The sequence below is a fragment of the Lactuca sativa genome, chromosome 2 (genome assembly GCF_002870075.4).
Source record: "Lactuca sativa cultivar Salinas chromosome 2, Lsat_Salinas_v11, whole genome shotgun sequence".
NCBI lineage: Eukaryota > Viridiplantae > Streptophyta > Magnoliopsida > Asterales > Asteraceae > Lactuca > Lactuca sativa.
In genome coordinates this window covers 993862-1013680 of record NC_056624.2, presented here as the reverse complement: position 1 = coordinate 1013680, position 19819 = coordinate 993862, and the positions used below count along the sequence as shown (strand labels likewise).

The 19819-nt window shown below is 36.6% G+C and overlaps 1 protein-coding gene across 1 annotated transcript; it reads left to right on the top strand.

The window, feature by feature from the left end:
* The first annotated feature begins 1009 nt into the window (after positions 1–1009).
* On the top strand, positions 1010–1923 carry LOC111878927 (uncharacterized). The gene has a single exon (XM_023875425.3). The coding sequence runs from the start codon at positions 1123–1125 to the stop codon at positions 1792–1794; it is 672 nt and encodes a 223-aa protein (XP_023731193.1). The 5' UTR covers positions 1010–1122; the 3' UTR covers positions 1795–1923.
* Positions 1924–19819: the final 17896 nt, after the last annotated feature.

Genomic DNA, 19819 nt, shown 5'->3' with positions numbered 1-19819 from the left:
GTAGTGCTGGCTGCTAAGATGCTAACTCTAAAAGTGGCTGACTGCTGCTCCGGAACTGTCCGGCTACAAATTCCAAAAGCACTAGATCAGTTACTGGTAAATGCTCTCAGGGTAAAATGACTATTTTACCCATAGCCAAAGTCAATTCCCTGGTCAAAGTCAACTTCCAGTTGACCAGACTCGCCGAGTCAGGGCGCAGATAATCATGTATAGTAGAGGTGTGAAAAAAACGAAGCGAAAAAAAACGACGTTTGGTGCCCGAAAAATCAAAAATAAGAAAAATCTGTAGCTAATCCGTAGCTACTTAGCTACGAATTAGCTACGGAATTCTAACGGAAAACATACTCCAGAGCTAATCCGTAGGTAAATAATATTTGTAGGTATCTCGTAGCCATTCTGTAGCTAATTAGCTACGGAATAGCTACGGATTTGCATCTGTAGCTAATTAGCTACGGACTGACGTCTGTAGCTATTCCGTAACTATTTTGTTACTAAATTAGTGCATCCCATTATGTAGCTGATCCGTAGCGATTCCATAGCTAATTAGCTACGAAAATTTTCCGTACGAAAACCCCATGTTTTCAAGTAGTGAGGCTTCATACATGACCAAGGTGACCTGCAAAACCTAAAAGCTACAAACCTTTTTTTTTTCTTTTACAAATATAAGACATGGACACAAAAATCGATTTAAGATAAAATTAACAAAATATTATGACTTTCATTATTATTTATAATAAAATGATTATTATAAAAAGTATATAATAACCAACAAGATGATAACGATATATATGGCGTGACACGGCTAGGAAAGTTGGAAAGCAGTAACTTGGTGACCAAGCTTCACGTGTTGTATTTCACGCGTCATCGCTTATTAAGCATCTATGTAATAAAACCTATCCATTTTCCTATTTATATTTTAATACACAAAATAATTAGTCAATTCCACAATCAGCGACTATTAAGCCTCTCCACTCGCCACCCTTCTTTATATATACCCTTTCCATCCACTCACCTCTCCATTTTCCTCCATACACACACATCAAAACCCCCATTTCCAATCTCTCTCCCTCTAAACATCTTCATCTCCAAAACTTTCTCTTCAAGACTCAAAAACGGTGTTAAATGGGTGCTTGTATGTCTTCCGGTGGCGATTCCGTTACAAATAGATCCAATTCCGCTCTCGTTATCTCGCCTAAGGGTGAATTACGACGTTATTCTTCTCCTGTTTTTGTTTCCGACGTTCTTCAATTGGAAACTGACGGAGCTGCTTCTTCTTTCTTCGTGTGTAACTCCGACAATTTGTCTTACGATGAGCATATCAGAGCTTTGGATTTAGAAGACGAACTAGATGCTGGTCAGATTTATTTCGTTTTACCTGTTTCCAAACTTAGGGAGCGTTTGAGTGCTTCTGAGATGGCGGCAATGGCAGTCAAGGCTAGCGTCGCGCTTAATGCGAAAGCGACTTATAAAACGATAACGCGTAGTGGATCGCTTTCTAGATCTAAAGCTATGAATAGTCAGAAAAGGAAGAACAAATCTAAGATTTCTCCTTTTGTGGTGATGGAAACGAGTAAGATCAATGTGATTGTTGATCAGGAAGAGCAGAATAAGCGATTGGTTGATAGTAATTATAAGCAACAGGCTTCGAGTTTAGGAGTGTCCAGATCGGGATCGATACGGAAATTGCAGAGATATTCGTCTAGGAAAGCTCGATTGGCTGTTCGATCTTTTAGGCTTCGTCTGTCTACCATATACGAAAGTGAATCTTCTGATCATTCTCACAAATACTATTGAACAGTCGATTCGATGCTTTATAAATTTTTATTATCTTTTTTTGTTGGCATAATGAAATCCATTTATATGTATATATACTTAGACTGAGGATTGAATCCATGCATGATTAATTTAAGTTTATTGGCATAATTTTTTTGCATCAAAAATAAAAATTTGAAATTGTTATTGATCTCATGTAGTGAAACGTGAAAGTTACAAACTTTCTTTGTGAAGATATGTCTTTTGCATCAGATATAAAATTGATCCAAGCTACACGTGTTGTATTTTATGTATACTCACTCATCTGAGGTAAAAAACGGAAGAAGGATTAGGGTTTATGTTTGTTTGGATTAACCTTTTCTCCTTTCAGATCCAATGTAAATAAAACGAATGAAGAAAGTTCACAACATAAAATTCATATAATAAAGATAAAAAAATATGCAAATACCATCAACTTAACACACTAAGAGACAAAGTAATATCATTGACATATGTAGTTAAAGAATAAACTTTAATTTACTTTTAGTGGATTATTATTAGAAACGACTCCAATAAGAAAGTTTTCAAACTGTTTAAAAAACTACAATTATTTTTTGTCTTGTTCAAGAAAAAACCCAACGAACTTAATAGTTTTTTTTCTAAAAACCCCAACTAACTTACACTTTTGTTCAATTCTCATTAGCGTAAACCGACCAATGAAAGTCAACGTGTGATATGTCTTATGACGTGGAATTAAATATCGGGAAAATGACTTGTAAGACCAACGAAGTTTTAAAACCATTCAAAAAACCTCAATTATGTTTTGTCTGTTTAAAAAAAACTCAAAATACTTATGCTTTTGTCTAACGAACCTAATGAAACTTACGTTTTTGTTCAATTCTCATTAGAGACAACCATATTCAATAGGTATATAATCAGTTGACAAATGATATGACATTATATTTAATGACATTGAATAAACATATTAGAATTTCCCTTTATATATCAATTTAGGCCTTGGATAACAGAAAAAATGAATGCTTTTTGTGTTCGATATCTTGTAATGGCTACTTTTTCTTCTTCCTCTCAATCGTTGATGTCCAACTCAAGATTTAAAAAGAAGATATTTGATGATGCAAACCCTTGTAGATGTGGACGCCCTTCTCGAATTTGGACATCTAAAATGGAGGATCATCCAGAGAAAAAGTCCAGGGCTTCTTCGAACATATGGATAATTGTAATTGAAGATTTTATCATCTACATCTAAATAAGTTCTTGTGTTTAAGGGAACCAAAAAAATAGATAGAAGATGGACATGATAAAAGATTTCAATTACACTTACCCATTTGTTCGAACAAGTCCTGAACTTTTTCTCTGGGTGACCTTCGATGTCCAAATCCGAGAAGGGCGTCAACATCGACAAGGGTTTACATCATAAAGTATCTTCTTGGCAGATATTGAGGGTGACATCAAAGATGAGAGGAAAAAGAAGTAGTCATTACAAGAGAACGAATACAGACGTCGTTCATTTTTCTCTTCTCCGATCCCTAACTCGATATATAAAGGGAAATTCTAATCTATTTATTATATGTCATTAAATATAATACCATGTCATTTGCCAACTTATTGTATACCTAATGAATCTGGTTGCCTCTAATGAGAATTGAACAAAAGCGTAAGTTCGTTGGGTTTTTGTGAACAGACAAACCATGATTGGGGTTTTTTGAACGATTTCAAAACTCCGTTGGTCTTAAAAGTCATTTCCCCAATATTTAATTCCACATAATAAGTCATGTCTTTCGTTGACTTTCATTAGTTGGTTGATCCTAATTAGAATTGAACAAAAGTTTAAGTTAGTTAGGGTTTTTTAGGCAAAAAGTTAAGTTCCTTAGGTTTCTTGAACAAACAAAACATAACTGAGGTTTTCTGAATAGTTTGGAAACTTTGTTGGGCTTATAAGTCCTTTTTCCTTCTTCATACACAACATTTTGATGTTATGTTCTTTATATTATACAATGGTTATAAGGTCACAAAATATTAATGTATTTTTTTATTTGTACGTTTTTTTTTCCTGATAAAAAATTGAATGGATTTCAACAAACCTTTTACATAATAACTCAATCTCTTGGATTTATTTATCATCGTACAACAAGTGAGATGACATATGGGCAATAAGCTGCGCCGCTAAGCCTTTTTGTATAGCAAAACTCAATCTTTTAAAGACTACATTCATAGAACTAGGGGATATATCATTGCAATGCATAATCCGTTGTACTCTATTAAGAAGCTCTAACGCATCTGGTGCGAGGAAACCAAACGTATCAAACGCAAATGGTATGAACACGTGTTGATTTTTCATGCACGATTTCTCATGTTTGTCGACTTTGCCGGTAGTAGCTTTTAAAGCAGTCAGTCCTGCCGTGAAACCCCCCGCCCTCAAGCCCACTAGAGGGGATACCCCTGTAAAGTCCACACATGTATGTTTCCCTCCGACCCATTCAAAAATCAAAATGTCAGCCGGTCTAAGGGTTGACCTTCCTTCTGTCGGGTCAGTCAAGAAATTCACAGGTGCCTAACTTTCTTTCATACAACATTGGTTAAAATCATTGCATAAAAATCACTCGATCATTTTGGACTAGTTATTATGTTGATATAGTATTGACCCGACACGATCCTAGTCATTGCTTTCCTCAATATGGTCTTCAATATTGGGTTTTGAAGTGATCAAAATTGGAACTATTTCCGAAAAATGAGCATGTTAACCAAAAAGCAAGACAAGCTAGCTTTAATAAACTATTATCGCGATTATCTATAGCAAAAACAAGTTGACACAAGGCTTTTATTACTTTCAAAACACATAACATAACATTAAAGTAAGAAACCGGTTTTAGTCCCGCAAAAAGAGTTGGGAAATAAAATTCTAAAGTGAGGTCCCTTAATCAAATATGAGCATATTTTGTTGGAATACGTGCATACAACATAAATGTTGATATTAATTAGTACACGTTATATAAACTTGTTGGGTCACATAAGTAAGGCGAGTAGTAAACAATTTCATTTCTCCCAATAATCACTTAAACATTATACTATGCATTGTGATATCGCTAAAACCATATGTAGAATTCATCCCTATGTCAATTGGAGTGCATCTCGATATAAGTATATTAAGAAAATACCATGTGATGTTAGAAATTAAGGGATCAAGATAACAATAAATACAAACTTTGGATATATTTAAGGATCGTGTTTATCAAACACTTTTCGAAATTTGTAATTCGTTTATTTCTCGGGGATACACGAATTCAAAAGTAGGATAATCCAAAAATAAACCAATCTAAATTTCAAACCTAATTCATAATGAGAAACACAAAATACCAAGTGATTTTTGCGGGAAAATGGTTGGAGTCATACCCAAGGTAAAAATCCATTTAGGTCAGCGGAACCACTGTGAAAGGCGCTGCCCCTTGGACCCCGCTAGGGGTGCATCTACAGTTAAGGCACTGCCCCGGACCCCCCGTATTCCTGACTTCATATTTATCACTTCAAGTATGCACCCAACAACTCCTATCTCGGTTAGTAAATGGAGTTTGACCTACCTTATTATTAATAATAATTATAATATATGCTTGTGATTAAATATCTTATTGTATTATGGATGATCTTGTTCGTTCAATTTTGAGTTTTCCTTCGACAAATTGTTTAAAATTGTTATGATCGACTTGTATCCCTAAATGCTAGTTGATGTTATTTAAAATCTAAAAAGGAGAAATCATTTTACTCATGGTAGTTATTAGGGCTGACAAATATGTACCATAGAGAACCAACCAACATGTTACCAACCGAACCAATTGAATTGGTAGCAAACATGTTCGGTAGCCAATACGTTTGTTCGGTATTACCATACCAATTAAGTAAACTTGGTACGGTAACGGTATAAAAGTTTGAATACCACGGTTGTACCGTACCAACCAATTTATATATATATATATATATATATATATATATATATATATATATCAATTAATACATATGAAGATATATTAATTATCATATTTTTATGTTTCAATTAAGAGCAGCAAGTTTGATATTACGTATACATTATTCGATTACTTGTATATTACTCAAAACAAGAAAACAAAAAACAATTAACTAATCACTTCTTAGACTAGTATATGTTTTTTTGTTAATTCTTTATATATAATGTTTACAATTAAGACGGTGAGACAGCGGTAGAGTTAATATATAACAACGTCATATTTGAATACATTTACTTTGTATTGTGCATGATAGTTATTTTATTTTATATGCATATAAAAGGTACTAAACATCAATGATAATTTTTTTTGTTTAATTTGTTTCCGATTATGGAAAATTTTCTAACCGTTGGGTTGGATGATGATTACAATGTGAAGTCTAATATAGTTAATCATGTGTCAAACTCTTCAAATATAAAAATCAGTTAAAGCATTTGGTATATACCAGTACCAATATGTACCAACCAAATTTTTTGGTAGCCAAATAAACCGGTACCAAGTATAGTTGGTACGGTACTGGTAGTTAAATTCTCCTACCAAATATAGTTGGTACGGTACGCGGTTTGAAAAAAAAAAAGTCGGTACCGTACCAATTCCACCCCTAGTAGTTATATAAACAAATATAAATATGTGTTCATTTGTAAATATGCCCGATATTTAGTTATTTACTATAAATGATTACAAGTAATAATAATTAAAATAAACATGTAATCATTACAAATAAGTGAACTATGATTAAATTAAAATATTTTTCCTTGACAATGGCATATAGTGGTAACCGAAATACTTATATATATATATATATATATATATATATATATATATATATATATATATATACTATTAGTTTTTTATATATATTAGTTGCACACTGAAAACATATTTTGTGCCATTTTACAAAATAAAAAAAATAAAAATAAAAACACTTTTAGTAATCATTACAAATAATTGTGACTAAAAGTATTTATATGCTTTGCAGAAAGATTAAGAAAAAGCACATTAATAATCAAAAGTGATAAATTACCGTGATTATAAAATCCTAGATTTTTTTTTTTTTTTTTTGGTATAAAGTACAAAACTTTTTATTAAAAAACTATTGGTTTTAGAATACTTGTAAATCTAAAAAGAAGTTCGGACAGGATTCAATCATGGCCGGGTACCAATAACATATGTGGATGTGTAGTTTGACTTTTAGCGGTGTTGCATATTATGTTCACATGTAACCTGTAATTTGTATTCATTCATGAACCTTGGTCAATATTTATATAACGGCCCGTGTTTTGAAATGAAAAGTCAACTCGTTTTTCCTCTTTCCTTTTCTGGTTTAAAATTAGGAAAAAGTAATTTGAAATTAAGGTTTTCAAAACTATCTTCATCAGCAAATTAAATTTCACTCAACTCAATTATCTATTAAAAAATCAACCTAATTATATATTAAAATTTTAATTTCTGTTTGTTATATCTACAACTCAATTAAACACAATCTTTTTACACGCATTAACAAAACAAAATTACAAGATTGATCCATGTGGTATTCAAAAAACTTTAGATTGAATCCAAATTTTTTTCAACTTACATAAAATTTCAAAATCAAAGTTATTCCGTGTTTTTAGTTCCTAGACAACTTGAAAAGTTACAATTTTTAATTTTTTTTATTTTTTAAATCTATATTAATACATTTACAATTTAAAAATAAAAAAAAATATCTACGCACCCGTAAACCCTTCACCCCTCTCTTTTTGATTTTTTCCTCTCTCTCTCTCTCTCTCTCTCTCTCTCCCACCCCCCCCCCCCCCCCCCCCCCCACCACCACCATTGTTGTCTCTATCTCTTCTCTCCACTGCAACCTGCAAAACTCACCCCCGTTCCAAATGTGTGAGAATGAGAGACCATTCAAATTGAAGCCAAAATCAAACAAACAAAATAAACCCAGAACCAAGTTCATGTTCTTCACAACCACTGATCAAATATAAAAAAATAATAATAAATAAATAAACACTTCGCACATAGATACACATACGTGCAACTAAAAAATAGCTGCAAGTCTAAAAAACAAAACCTACCTTCCCTTGTACCTCTTTTATGCAAACGAAAGAAATATAACAATATTCATCTTTATTGGATAATCGAAAATTACAAAAACAAATACATCAATAGCCCTTTCATAACCATGAACAGTAACACAAATGAAAAATCATACATTCGAAAACTCCATTCTACTAATTTGCATTACCTTCCCATTTCAAAACTCACAAGAATTGATAAACAAAATTCTCATTCATCAACATAAAGAATTTCAGATAAAAATTTGGGCATTTATAGCTCTTACATAGCTGATGCAAAAAAAAATCAAAATGAATTTAATGGGAAAATCTTAAAATTGATCCATTTGAAGATTCAGATGAAGAAGAAGATACGCTATTGAAGAGGATTTCAAGACCCAGAACTGCATCACAAATGAAAGATCATACCCTATATCTCTCTTATAAATGAACCAATACCTAGAACCCATCAAATTTCAATAAAAAATCCATCTTTATCCCTAGCCTTCTTCATAGATTTCTAGATAAACAACAACCATCTATCTCCAAGAGACCAATCAGGTTGAATATCAAAAACCAAGAAGTGGTTGTAAGGCAACCACCGGGCTGAAATCTTATTTTCTGATTAGATAAACACCAACAATGGGGTTCTTGATTAGATGTGATTATTGCTGAGGTTTTATCCCATTCGGTTCCAATTCCTTCCTGGTTCTTCTTACTACACTTCAAATTGAAATAACCTATCACCGAAGCATAATCTTTGAATTGTAGCTATATTTCCTCTTGGATTTACCGGTAACTGTTCTTGAACATGAAGATGGTTTTCTTTTCTACATAGCTAGTATCAATTTTCAGCAGAATTCGATTTTTAACAACCAGTATCAATTACAATAGATTTTGTTTACTTAGTAAGCAAGCGGTTGTATTGAACCATCGATTTCAGGAATCATTCGATTCTCACAAGAAATCGGTTCATGAAAGAAGAAAACTTAAACGATGGCAAATAATCAATCGATCCTTAGCAGCTAAATTGATTCATACCAACGATGAGAGAGAGAGAGAGAGAACGGTGCGCAGGGCGGGGGATAATTTTTTTCTTATTTATTTATTTTTTTAATTAAATAGTATTAAAATAATTATAAAAAAATACCAAAAAAGAAAACTGTGACACCAATCAAATTTTGGTCAAAAATAAATTGATCAATAATCGTAATTGGGATGAACCAAGTGGTAGATTTTGTAACAAGGTTTCCAAAAACATAAAGAACACTAAAATCCGACTTATAACAAAGAAGTTATGACTAATCGAAAATCCGCGATAAAACCGGCAAAATACTGTTCAGTGTAAAAAGTGAATTTTCGATAAAAGACTTTTTTAGCCTTACCAATCTAAATGAAAATTGTAGAATATGTTAAACCGAGAACGTTCATAAAAAGAACGTAAAAATCTAACTTCGTATGAGGAAGTTATGATTTTTCAAAGTTTCGGTTTAGCAGTAGACAGCTAAAAATCCAAAATATAAATCAATCGATCTTTAGCCCATGCAACTTAAACGAGAATTGAAGGTCTCGTCAAAAGTAGCACAACGGTAAAAAGATAGACGAAAACGGACGTCGGATGAAGAAGTTATGAATTTTTAACGGATTTCCTGTCCCGGTCTGTTAAAAATAATGATATTAAAAATAAAGTCAAAGTCAGCCGACGAAGTCTAAACAAAAGTCGTAGAGTATGATTTTACCTACGCGTGCATATAAAGAACGTCAAAAACGAAGCTCGTATGCGAAAGTTATGATTTTCACAAGTTTTTGGCACAAAAATCAAGAAAATGTTGAAAACCGGGAAATTTCGCATGTCATCCTCGTACACGTCATCCCTCGCATGCTGTAACATCCCGATATCCAGGTAAAGCTATTATATCCTTCCATTTTGTGAAGTGGTCGAGATTGGTCCTTTGAGAGAATTCTTGTAGCAAATGAGTACGTGGGACGTACTAGGGAGTACGCTGCGCATACTCATGCGCTTAATTTGGCCGCGGACTCGCCTGGGTACGCTGGGCATAATGGATCCAAATGCAAACCCTAATATTTGAATTGTGCACTATATAATGGATGCTAAGGCTCATTTCTCAGCCTCCATATCAGTGAGTGAAACCCTAAGAGAGCCTCCCTTTGTCCTTAGCTTGAGAGTGAGTGTTTTGGATCTAAAAGTGCCTTGGTGTGTTAGTGAAGAAGAAGGAGAGGAGCTTGTGGAGGCTAGAACTTCAAGTGCAAGTTTGGATCTGAGATCTACAGAGGAAAGAGGAAGGAGCTGCATTTGGAGGTATAAAGTTCAAAACTTTCCTCTTCATTTTGGTTTGATGTTTCATGGACCATTTTAGGGTTAAAAGTCCCAAAGGTGGAGACTTTATGAGTGTAATGTGCTCCATGGACCTAGATCTGTCCCATTTCAGTGGTATTTGTGTTATAGATCCATAAAGTTCCCATCTTGGTCATGGACATGAGGTCATGCTTGAGTATTGAGCTTTCTAGTGTTAGGAAATGGAGTATTATGGGTGTTAGTGACTTGTCCAGCCATGCAAAAGCTTAAAGTCTTAGACTTTATGGATTAAGAGGGTTATAAATGGTTAGATCTAAAAGTTGGGCGTGGGTCTTAAGAGGGTTATAAATGGTCATTTGAGAGAATTATTGTAGAAAATGGGTACGTTGGTCGTATTGGGGAGTACGCTGCGCGTACTCATGGGCTTAATTTGGACGCGGACTCGCCTGGGTACGCTGGCGTACTTGGTCTAGATGAGAACCCTAATATTTGACTTGTGCACTATATAATGGATGCTAAGGCTCATTTCTCAGCCTCCATATCAGTGAGTGAAACCCTAAGAGAGCCTCCCTTCGTCCTTAGCTTGAGAGTGAGTGTTTTGGAGCTAAAAGTGCCTTGGTGTGTTAGTGAAGAAGAAGGAGAGGAGCTTGTGGGGGCTAGAGCTTGAAGTGCAAGTTTGGATCTGAGATCTACATAGGAAGGAGGAAGGAGCTGCATTTGGAGGTATAAAGTTCAAAACTTTCCTCCTCATTTTAGTTTGATGTTTCATGGACCATTTTAGGGTTAAAAGTCCCAAAGGTGGAGACTTTATGAGTGTAATGTGCTCCATAGACCTAGATCTGTCCCATTTCAGTGGTATTTGTGTTATAGATCCATAAAGTTCCCATCTTGGTCGTGGATATGAGGTCATGCTTGAGTATTGAACTTTCTAGTGTTAGGAAATAGAGAATTATGGTTGTTAGTGACTTGTCCAGCCATGCAAAGGCGTAATGTCACAGAGTTTATGGATTAAGAGGGTTATAAATGGTCAGATCTAGAAGTTGGGCGTGGGTCTTAAGAGGGTTATAAATGGTCCTTTGAGAGAATTCTTGTAGCAAATGAGTATGTTGGGCGTAGTGGGGAGTACGCTGCACGTACTCATGCGCTTAATTTGGACGCGGACTCGCCTGGGTACGCTGGGCGTAATGGGTCCAAATGCAAACCGTTATAATTGACTTATGCACTATATAATGGATGCTAAGCCTCACTTGTCAGCCTCCATATCAGTGAGTGAAACCCTAAGAGAGCCTCCCTTCGTCCTTAGCTTGAGAGTAAGTATTTTGGAGCTAAAAGTGCCTTGGTGTGTTAGTGAAGAAGCAGGAGAGGAGCTTGTTGAGGCTAGAGCTTGAAGTGCAAGTTTGGATCTGAGATCTACAGAGGAAGGAGGAAGGGGCTGCATTTGGAGGTATAAAGTTCAAAACTTCCCTCATCATTTTAATTTGATGTTTCATGGACCATTTTAGGGTTAAAAGTCCCAAAGGTGGAGACTTTATGAGTGTAATGTGCTCCATGGACCTAGATCTGTCCCATTTCAATGGTATTTGTTTTATAGATCCATAAAGTTCTCATCTTGGTCGTGGATATGAGGTCATGCTTGAGTATTGAGCTTTCTAGTGTTAGGAAATGGAGTATTATGGGTGTTAGTGACTTGTCCAGCCATGCAAAAGCTTAAAGTCTTAGACTTTATGGATTAAGAGGGTTATAAATGGTTAGATCTAAAAGTTGGGCGTGGGTCTTAAGAGGGTTATAAATGGTCATTTGAGAGAATTATTGTAGAAAATGGGTACGTTGGTCGTACTGGGGAGTACGCTGTGCGTACTCATGCGCTTAATTTGGACGTGGACTCGCCTGGGTACGCTGGGCGTAATGGGTCCAAATGCAAACCCTAATATTTGACTTGTGCACTATATAATGGATGCTAAGGCTCATTTCTCAGCATCCATATCAGTGAGTGAAATCCTAAGAGAGCCTCCCTTCGTCCTTAGCTTGAGAGTGAGTGTTTTGGAGCTAAAAGTGCCTTGGTGTGTTAGTGAAGAAGAAGGAGAGGAGCTTGTGGAGGCTACAACTTGAAGTGCAAGTTTGGATCTGAGATCTACAGAAGAAAGAGGAAGGAGCTGCATTTAGAGGTATAAATTTCAAAACTTTCCTCTTCATTTTGGTTTGATGTTTCATGGACCATTTTAGGGTTAAAAGTCCCAAAGGTGGAGACTTTATGAGTGTAATGTGCTCCATGGACCTAGATCTGTCCCATTTCAGTGGTATTTGTGTTATAGATCCATAAAGTTCCCATCTTGGTCGTGGATATGAGGTCATGCTAGAGTATTGAGCTTTCTAGTGTTAGGAAATGGAGTATTATGGGTGTTAGTAACTTGTCCAGCCATGCAAAGGCTTAAAGTCACAGACTTTATGGATTAAGCGGGTTATAAATGGTCAGATCTAGAAGTTGGGCGTGGGTATTAAGAGGGTTATAAATGGTCCTTTGAGAGAATTCTTGTAGCAAATGAGTACGTTGGGCGTACTGGGGAGTACGCTACGCGTACTCATGCGCTTTGTAACGCCCGCAAATTCGGGCTAGTCAATTTAGAGGCAATAGGGGTCGAAAACGATTTTTCGACAAAAGATTATTTAGAATAAATAATCTTAACCAAGTTGTAGAATATGTCACAAGGTTTCCGTACATATAAAGAACGCCTAAATCCGAGTTATAACGAAGAAGTTATGACCCGTCGAAGTTTCGCGACGGAACGGGCACGAACCCAGGAAGCATAAATAGTGAATTTACGATAGAGCGAGATTTAGCCTTAGCGATCTAAACGAAAGTCGTAGAATATTTTAAACTAAGAACATTGATAAAAAGAACGCCGAAATCTGACTTCGTATGAAGAAGTTATGATTTTTCGAATTTTCGGACTAGCAGTGGACAGCCTGAAGTTTGAATATTAGATCGAGTTGTTTTTGGCCGACACGACCTAAACGGGAATCGAAGATCTCGTTAACAGTACCGTAACGACAAAAAGATGGGAGAAAACGGACGTCGGATGAAGAAGTTATGAGAATTTAACGGACCAATCCTGTCCCGGCCTGTTAATAATATAAAATTTAAAATCGAGCCAAAATTAGCCGACCAAGTCTAAACGAAAGTTGTAAAGTACGTTCCCACCTTTACGTGGATATAAAGAACGTCAAAAATGGAGCTCGTATGCGAAAGTTATGATTTTTAGAATTCAGAGTATGAATTTGCGAAATCTGTTGCGAGGTGGTGACGTGGCTCAATCAGGGCCGTTGCTTGCTGAGCACGAAGTCGCTTCGGATGATGACACGTCGCCTCGCATCTACGCCCCGCGTCCGTGGCCGGGTACGCCGAACGTACTTCGGTTCTTATCCCTTCCGAATGCGAGACAGTTGGAGGCTCATTGGCACCCTTATCCGAGCATTACGCCCAGCGTAGCTGAGTCCGAACGCCCAGCGTAACCGAGGAGCTGAGCCCTATAAATAGATGTGCGAGGCTGCCATTGTTCTTCACTCCAAAACCTATTCTTTCTCTCACTAATTTCTCTCTCTAGAGTTCCAAACCCCCCCTAAGCCCTAGGAAAAATACCTAGCACATAAAGGAAGCCCCGAGGCTCCCGGAGTCCCGAGAAAAAGAGCCTTTCGGTTTTGAAACGCTGCTCCAATTAAGTTCCGGTTTTCGATAAAATTCCCTGTAAGTGTGCTGCGCTTACGAAATTTTTAATATAGCTTTCAAATAATTATAGGAATGTTATTAGGTCCTTAAAATAATTATTTGGGCTATTATTATGAGTTATATTGAGTGTTATTAACGCTCAATAATAGTCAGACTAATTAATTTATCGCGGTTATCGTTAGACTAAACCCTAATGGTATTGGTACTAGGTTTTATTGAAGGAAAATCGTTTTGAGAGTATCGAAGCGCTGTCCAAGTGCTGAGTCATCACCTTTCAGGTGAGTGCATAGTCCCTTTCATCTTACACATAGATATGAAGTATTTTATATAAACTACGTGCTATGTGTGCTTATTTTCTGAATACTTGCTGTCTATGCTGGATGAACGTTTTATACATGTTTTAAATGATTTAAACTGTATACATATTTTATATATATGAATATGTTGGGTATGACATGGGTAGATGAATGATGAGAGATATAAGATGATAAGAGTATACATTGGCAGCTATAGACTTAGTGCCTATAGGACGAACACCGGTAGCTATGGACTTAGTACCTGTTAGACGGTGGTAGCTATGGATTTAGTACCTATTAGGAATTGGTAGCTATGGACTTAGTACCTATTAGTCAGACGCTGGTAGCTATGGATTTAGTACCTGTTAGGAATTGGTAGCTATGGACTTAGTACCTATTAGTTAGACGCTGGTAGCAATGGATTTAGTACCTATTAGGAATTGGTAGCTATGGACTTAGTACCTATGAGTTAGACGCTGGTAGCTATGGATTTAGTACCTATTAGGAATTGGTAGCTATGGACTTAGTACCTATTAGTTAGACGCTGGTAGCTATGGATTTAGTACCTGTTAGGAACTGGTAGCTATTGACTTAGTACCTGTTAGGAATTGGTAGTTATGGACTTAGTGTTGGAATAGTGTCTAAGGATGCAACTATATTAGGCAAGTATTTGACCCGGTTGTGCATGGTCCTTTTGGGTTGCCTTCACTATAGCAACTTTATAGGATGATTTATTAAGAGAGAATAAATATTATTAATATATTATGAGATTGATATAAAGAATAATAATATTGTTATTTGATTAATATAAGTCATAGAATTAATTAGAATTAATTTGGTGACTTAAAGAGATTAATTAAATAAGAGGGTATAAACTGTCAATTGTTTGATAGTTAAACTTTAGACTGTAAATCCATATTGATAGGGATTGGACGGATTCTAGAAGCTAGGGATAGCTTCAAATCGTCTAAGGCTATCTAAGGAATGGATTTGGATAGCTTTAAGAGAAGATTATCCAATTAGGGTTAAGGTTGTAACCCTTAAGGAGTCTACAAGTATAAATAGACCCTATGGCAAAGGGAAATCGACACTTCATAAAAAGTATAGAACCCCTGGCCGATTTCCTCCCCTCTCCTCTCTCCCAAATCATCCTCCTTGCTATTTGGTGTTTGTAAGCCATTAGAGGAGTGACAATTGTGACTCTAGAAGCTTCAAGAAAACAAGATCAAACACGAGATTCAAAGGTATGATTCTAGATCTGTTTTAACATTGTTCTTATTCCTAATTAGACATTAGAAGTCTTGGATTCAAAGCATGTTTAATTAGAAAGCCTAGATCCAAGCATTAGGGTTTTGCATGCGCACATAGGAAAGTTCTTAAGGCTAAAACCCATCAGTGGTATCAGAGCCTAGCTTGGTTTTCATTAAATTGTTGCTTATTTGTTTGAAACTTAATTGCAAAATTCGATTTTTGTGTTTCTGAGTCATGGAATCGGCGAGTTCCATAGTGGACTCGGCGAGTTGGCCTGACTCGGCGAGTCACTTGGTGCACTCGGCGAGTCCAAGCGTCAGGAATGGCCAGATTCGAGATTTCTTCATGATTATCTTATGGAAACTTACCTTAATCATATTAGATCAACCCTAATCCGATTTTTTGATATATATGACTATAATCTTGATCTAATTAAAGATATTTATCAACTAATAAAATATTTAATTTCCTTATATGATAATTAATTAATTATTTTGATTATTTTGGTAATTATCTTGAAAGAAATCTTGAATAAATCAAATATAGATAATTAGGAAATTAATTGTTAATTGAAATTATTTGTTATTTGATCCTCCATGTTTTAAATGTTTAAAACTTGTCCTCAAGTTTTGAAATTTATATTTTGTGATTAAAAGTTTTAATTTAGACAATTTAAATTTCAAACCCTAGTTTTTAAAAGGTTTAAAATACAACCCTATACTAATATAATATTACAAGAATAATATATATATATATATATATATATATATATATATATATATATATATATATATATATATATATGTATAACTAAAATGCTAGTCTTACCGTTAGTAGGCCTCATTCACGAAGCCGATCTATAGGGTGGGTATAAGGTTGCGGCCTATAAAATGGCGCTTAATGGGTGTACACTCACACCCACCGATTGCTTGATCGGTGGAGGGTCGTTAGCCGAACGGGTAGGATAGGGCAACCTCATCCTCTCATTAAAAGTATAATAAGTAATACAAAGTAACTACACATTTTTTAAAATTTCCCAATCTTAGTTACTTTAGGAAAAGTGAATTGATGCAATCCCATGAAATTACACTTTGCACCCTTACTAAGAAGTTAGTGGAGCGTGTGTGGTTTATCGGCACACTAATTGCTTCTAAGCAAAGGTGGCAAAGGGTGATTCATTGTATATCATAGTTCGATGGAGCATGTGTGGTTTACCGGCACATCGAATAGGTGATCGTTACAATGAAGGCACCATGTGAATTTGCATGGTAATTCACACCCGCTTTGTGATCCTCGGTATCCCAGTCACAAACAAGTGGGGCATATCGAGATTTAAACATGCCATTGAATAGTTTCAATGAATCTCATCCGATCCTAGGAATTCTCAATACATTTAGGACTAATGGTTAGGTTTTATGGTGGAGATTTAGTGAATCGTCATTCACTTACCTTCAATTTATTTGCATGTTAGATTACGACATCCCTTTTCTAATATGTAAATGTTGTTGTTGGATCCTAGCCCTAATTTTTTCTTATTGGGTGATAATTAGGGATTCATATTCTAATCTATCTTTGTCCTTTTCTATTTGTAGATGTCGAACGCAAACAACGCTGCTGGTAGTTCTTTCACGTTGATGAGCCTTTGCCAAAAGGTCACCTTCGATGGAACGAACTTTAGCGAATGGATAAGATACATTCGCACCATTGCTCGCTATGAGGATAAGGAGTATGTCCTCGATGAGAAGCTCGAGAAGATCAACCCTGAAATCGCTACTCTGGCTGAAATTACCGCTTTTGAAACTCATGAGCGAGATGCAGTGAAGGTACATTGCATCATGATAGCCACCATGAACTCCGAATTCCAAAAGTCCTACGAGGACATGTACCCGTACGAGATGCATCAAGACTTATTGGAGAGATACCACCAGAATGCGAGACAAGAGCGTTATGAGATTTTCACTAACATGATTTCCGCTAAGATGGGTCATGGAGAATCTCTTACCGTGCACATACAAAAGATGCAAAGGTATGTCGACCGCCTTCGCAAGTTAAATGTTGACTTTAGGGAAGACTTGGCGATCGACATGGTGCTTCACTCTTTGCCTCCGATGTACAATCAATTTAGGATGACCTACCACATGAACAAAGAGGAGGTCACCCTAAGTAAACTCCAAGGTCTCTTGAGGGTCGCTGAGAGCAACTTCAAAGACAAGTCTGTTGCACCAACTCCCAATCCACCCGCTACTCCTGTCTTGGCTATTGGTCAAGGAAAGGGAAAGAAGAGGAAGGCCTCTTCTAAGAACTATCGCAAGGTTAAAGCCCGAGATGGTGCCTCTTCTAGTGGGACCAAAGTTGATCCCGCTAAGCCCTGCCCTAACCCGAAGGAGGCAGAGTACCACCACTGCCACAAGATAGGACATTGGAAGAGAAGCTGCCCAGAGTACCTGCAAGCCATCAAGGAAGGAAAGATCAAGCCATCTTTCGCAAGTATATACACAATTAAATCTAACAATTCTAATCATGCTATTTCTGGGGTTCTTGATACCGGTTGTGGTTACCACATTTGTTCTTATGTGCAGGGACTAAGAAGAAGTAGGGATGTGGAGCAAGGAAGGATCAATCTAATCATAGGGAACAGAAGATCGTCGCCTGTAACCAAGATTGGAGTGTATTCTTTAGTGCTTAGGAATAATTTATGTTTAGATTTGAACAATTGTTGCTATTCGCCAGAAATGGCTAGAAACATCATTTCATTTCATGGTTTGTTTAGACAAGGTTTTAGATTTTCTTTTAATAATGAGAATGGTTCTATTTTGGTTTATCTAAATGGTGTCTTTTACTTTGAAGCTATACCATGTAACGGAATTTATGAAACTGTTATGATTGTTGATAACTTAGGAAATGATGTTTTAAACATAGATTCTTCCACTAGCATGGATAAAGCATCCTTGTGGCATTGTCGTCTTGGACATGTCAACAAGAAACGCATAGCCCAACTCCAAATGGATGGAGTGTTGGAGTCATTCGACCTTAGGGAAGATGACACGTGCGAGTCTTGTTTGCTTGGAAAGATGACTAAATCACCCTTCACGAGTACGTGTGAAAGGGGTGAGAGTCTATTGGACCTAATACGTACCGATGTATGCGGACCATTTAGATCAACCACGAAGGATGGGAACCGCTTCTACGTGACCTTTCCCGATGATTATAGTAGATATGGGTATATCTATTTAATCAAGAAAAAGTCAGAAACCTTTGAAAAGTTCAAAGAGTTCAAGAATGAAGTGGAGAATCAATTGGGCAGGAAAATCAAGACACTTCTATCCGATCGAGGAGGAGAGTACCTAAGTCTTGAATTCCACGATTATCTCAAGGAGCGTGGAATTGTTTCACAATTGACGCTTCCTAGGACACCGCAGTTGAATGGTGTGGCAGAAAGGCGTAATCGAACCTTATTGGATATGGTTCGCTCTATGATGAGTCGTGCTTCACTACCTATCTCTTCTTGGGGGTATGCCTTAGAGACTGCCGCCCATATCCTTAACCGAGTCCCTACTAAGAAGGTTGCCAAAACACCTCACGAGATGTGGACAGGGAAAGCTCCCTCGTTGGCACATATCAAGGTTTGGGGTTGCGAGGCTTTCGTAAGACGAGATACTCACGACAAGCTTGAACCTCGAAGTGAGCGATGTATTTTCATCGGCTACCCACAGACATCCTTTGGATATCTCTTCTATAGACCGAAGGACAATTTTGTCTTCGTTGCGAGGAGAGGAGTTTTCCGAGAGCAAGAACTCATAGGCCAAGGAGACAGTGGGAGGCAAATCGAGCTTGAATAAATTCAAGAGTCGATAGATGAAGGAACCTCTACTGCTGACGTTCAACCCGAGGAGGAAACTCTGGTTGAACCGATTGACGAGTCCTTACCTCTTAGACGTTCCGATAGATTTAGAGTTCATCCCCAGTTTTATGGTTTTCATACTACTACCGAAGGGGACACGTATATTAGTGATAGTACACTAATAAATCTTGATGAACCTAATAGCTATAAGGAAGCCATGGTAGGTCCGGAGTCTGCGAAATGGAAAGAGGCAATGGATAGCGAGATCCAATCCATGTATGATAACCAAGTTTGGAATTTGGTTGATAATGTGCCCGGACGTAAGACCGTTGGGTGCAAATGGATCTTCAAGAAGAAGACCGACGTGGATGGAAATGTACACACATATAAAGCGCGATTGGTTGCGAAGGGCTTTACTCAAACTCCCAGAGTTGACTATGATGACACCTTCTCACCAGTTGCGAAGATAAAATCTATTAGAGTGATGCTAGTGATTGCCGCATTTCATGATTATGAGATTTGGCAAATGGATGTCAAGACCGTTTTCCGTAAAGGGAAGTTG

What these genes read in the sequence shown, in the direction of transcription:
- LOC111878927 (XM_023875425.3), top strand. Translation starts at nt 1,123, where the DNA reads ATGGGTGCTTGTATGTCTTCCGGTGGCGATTCCGTTACAAATAGATCC.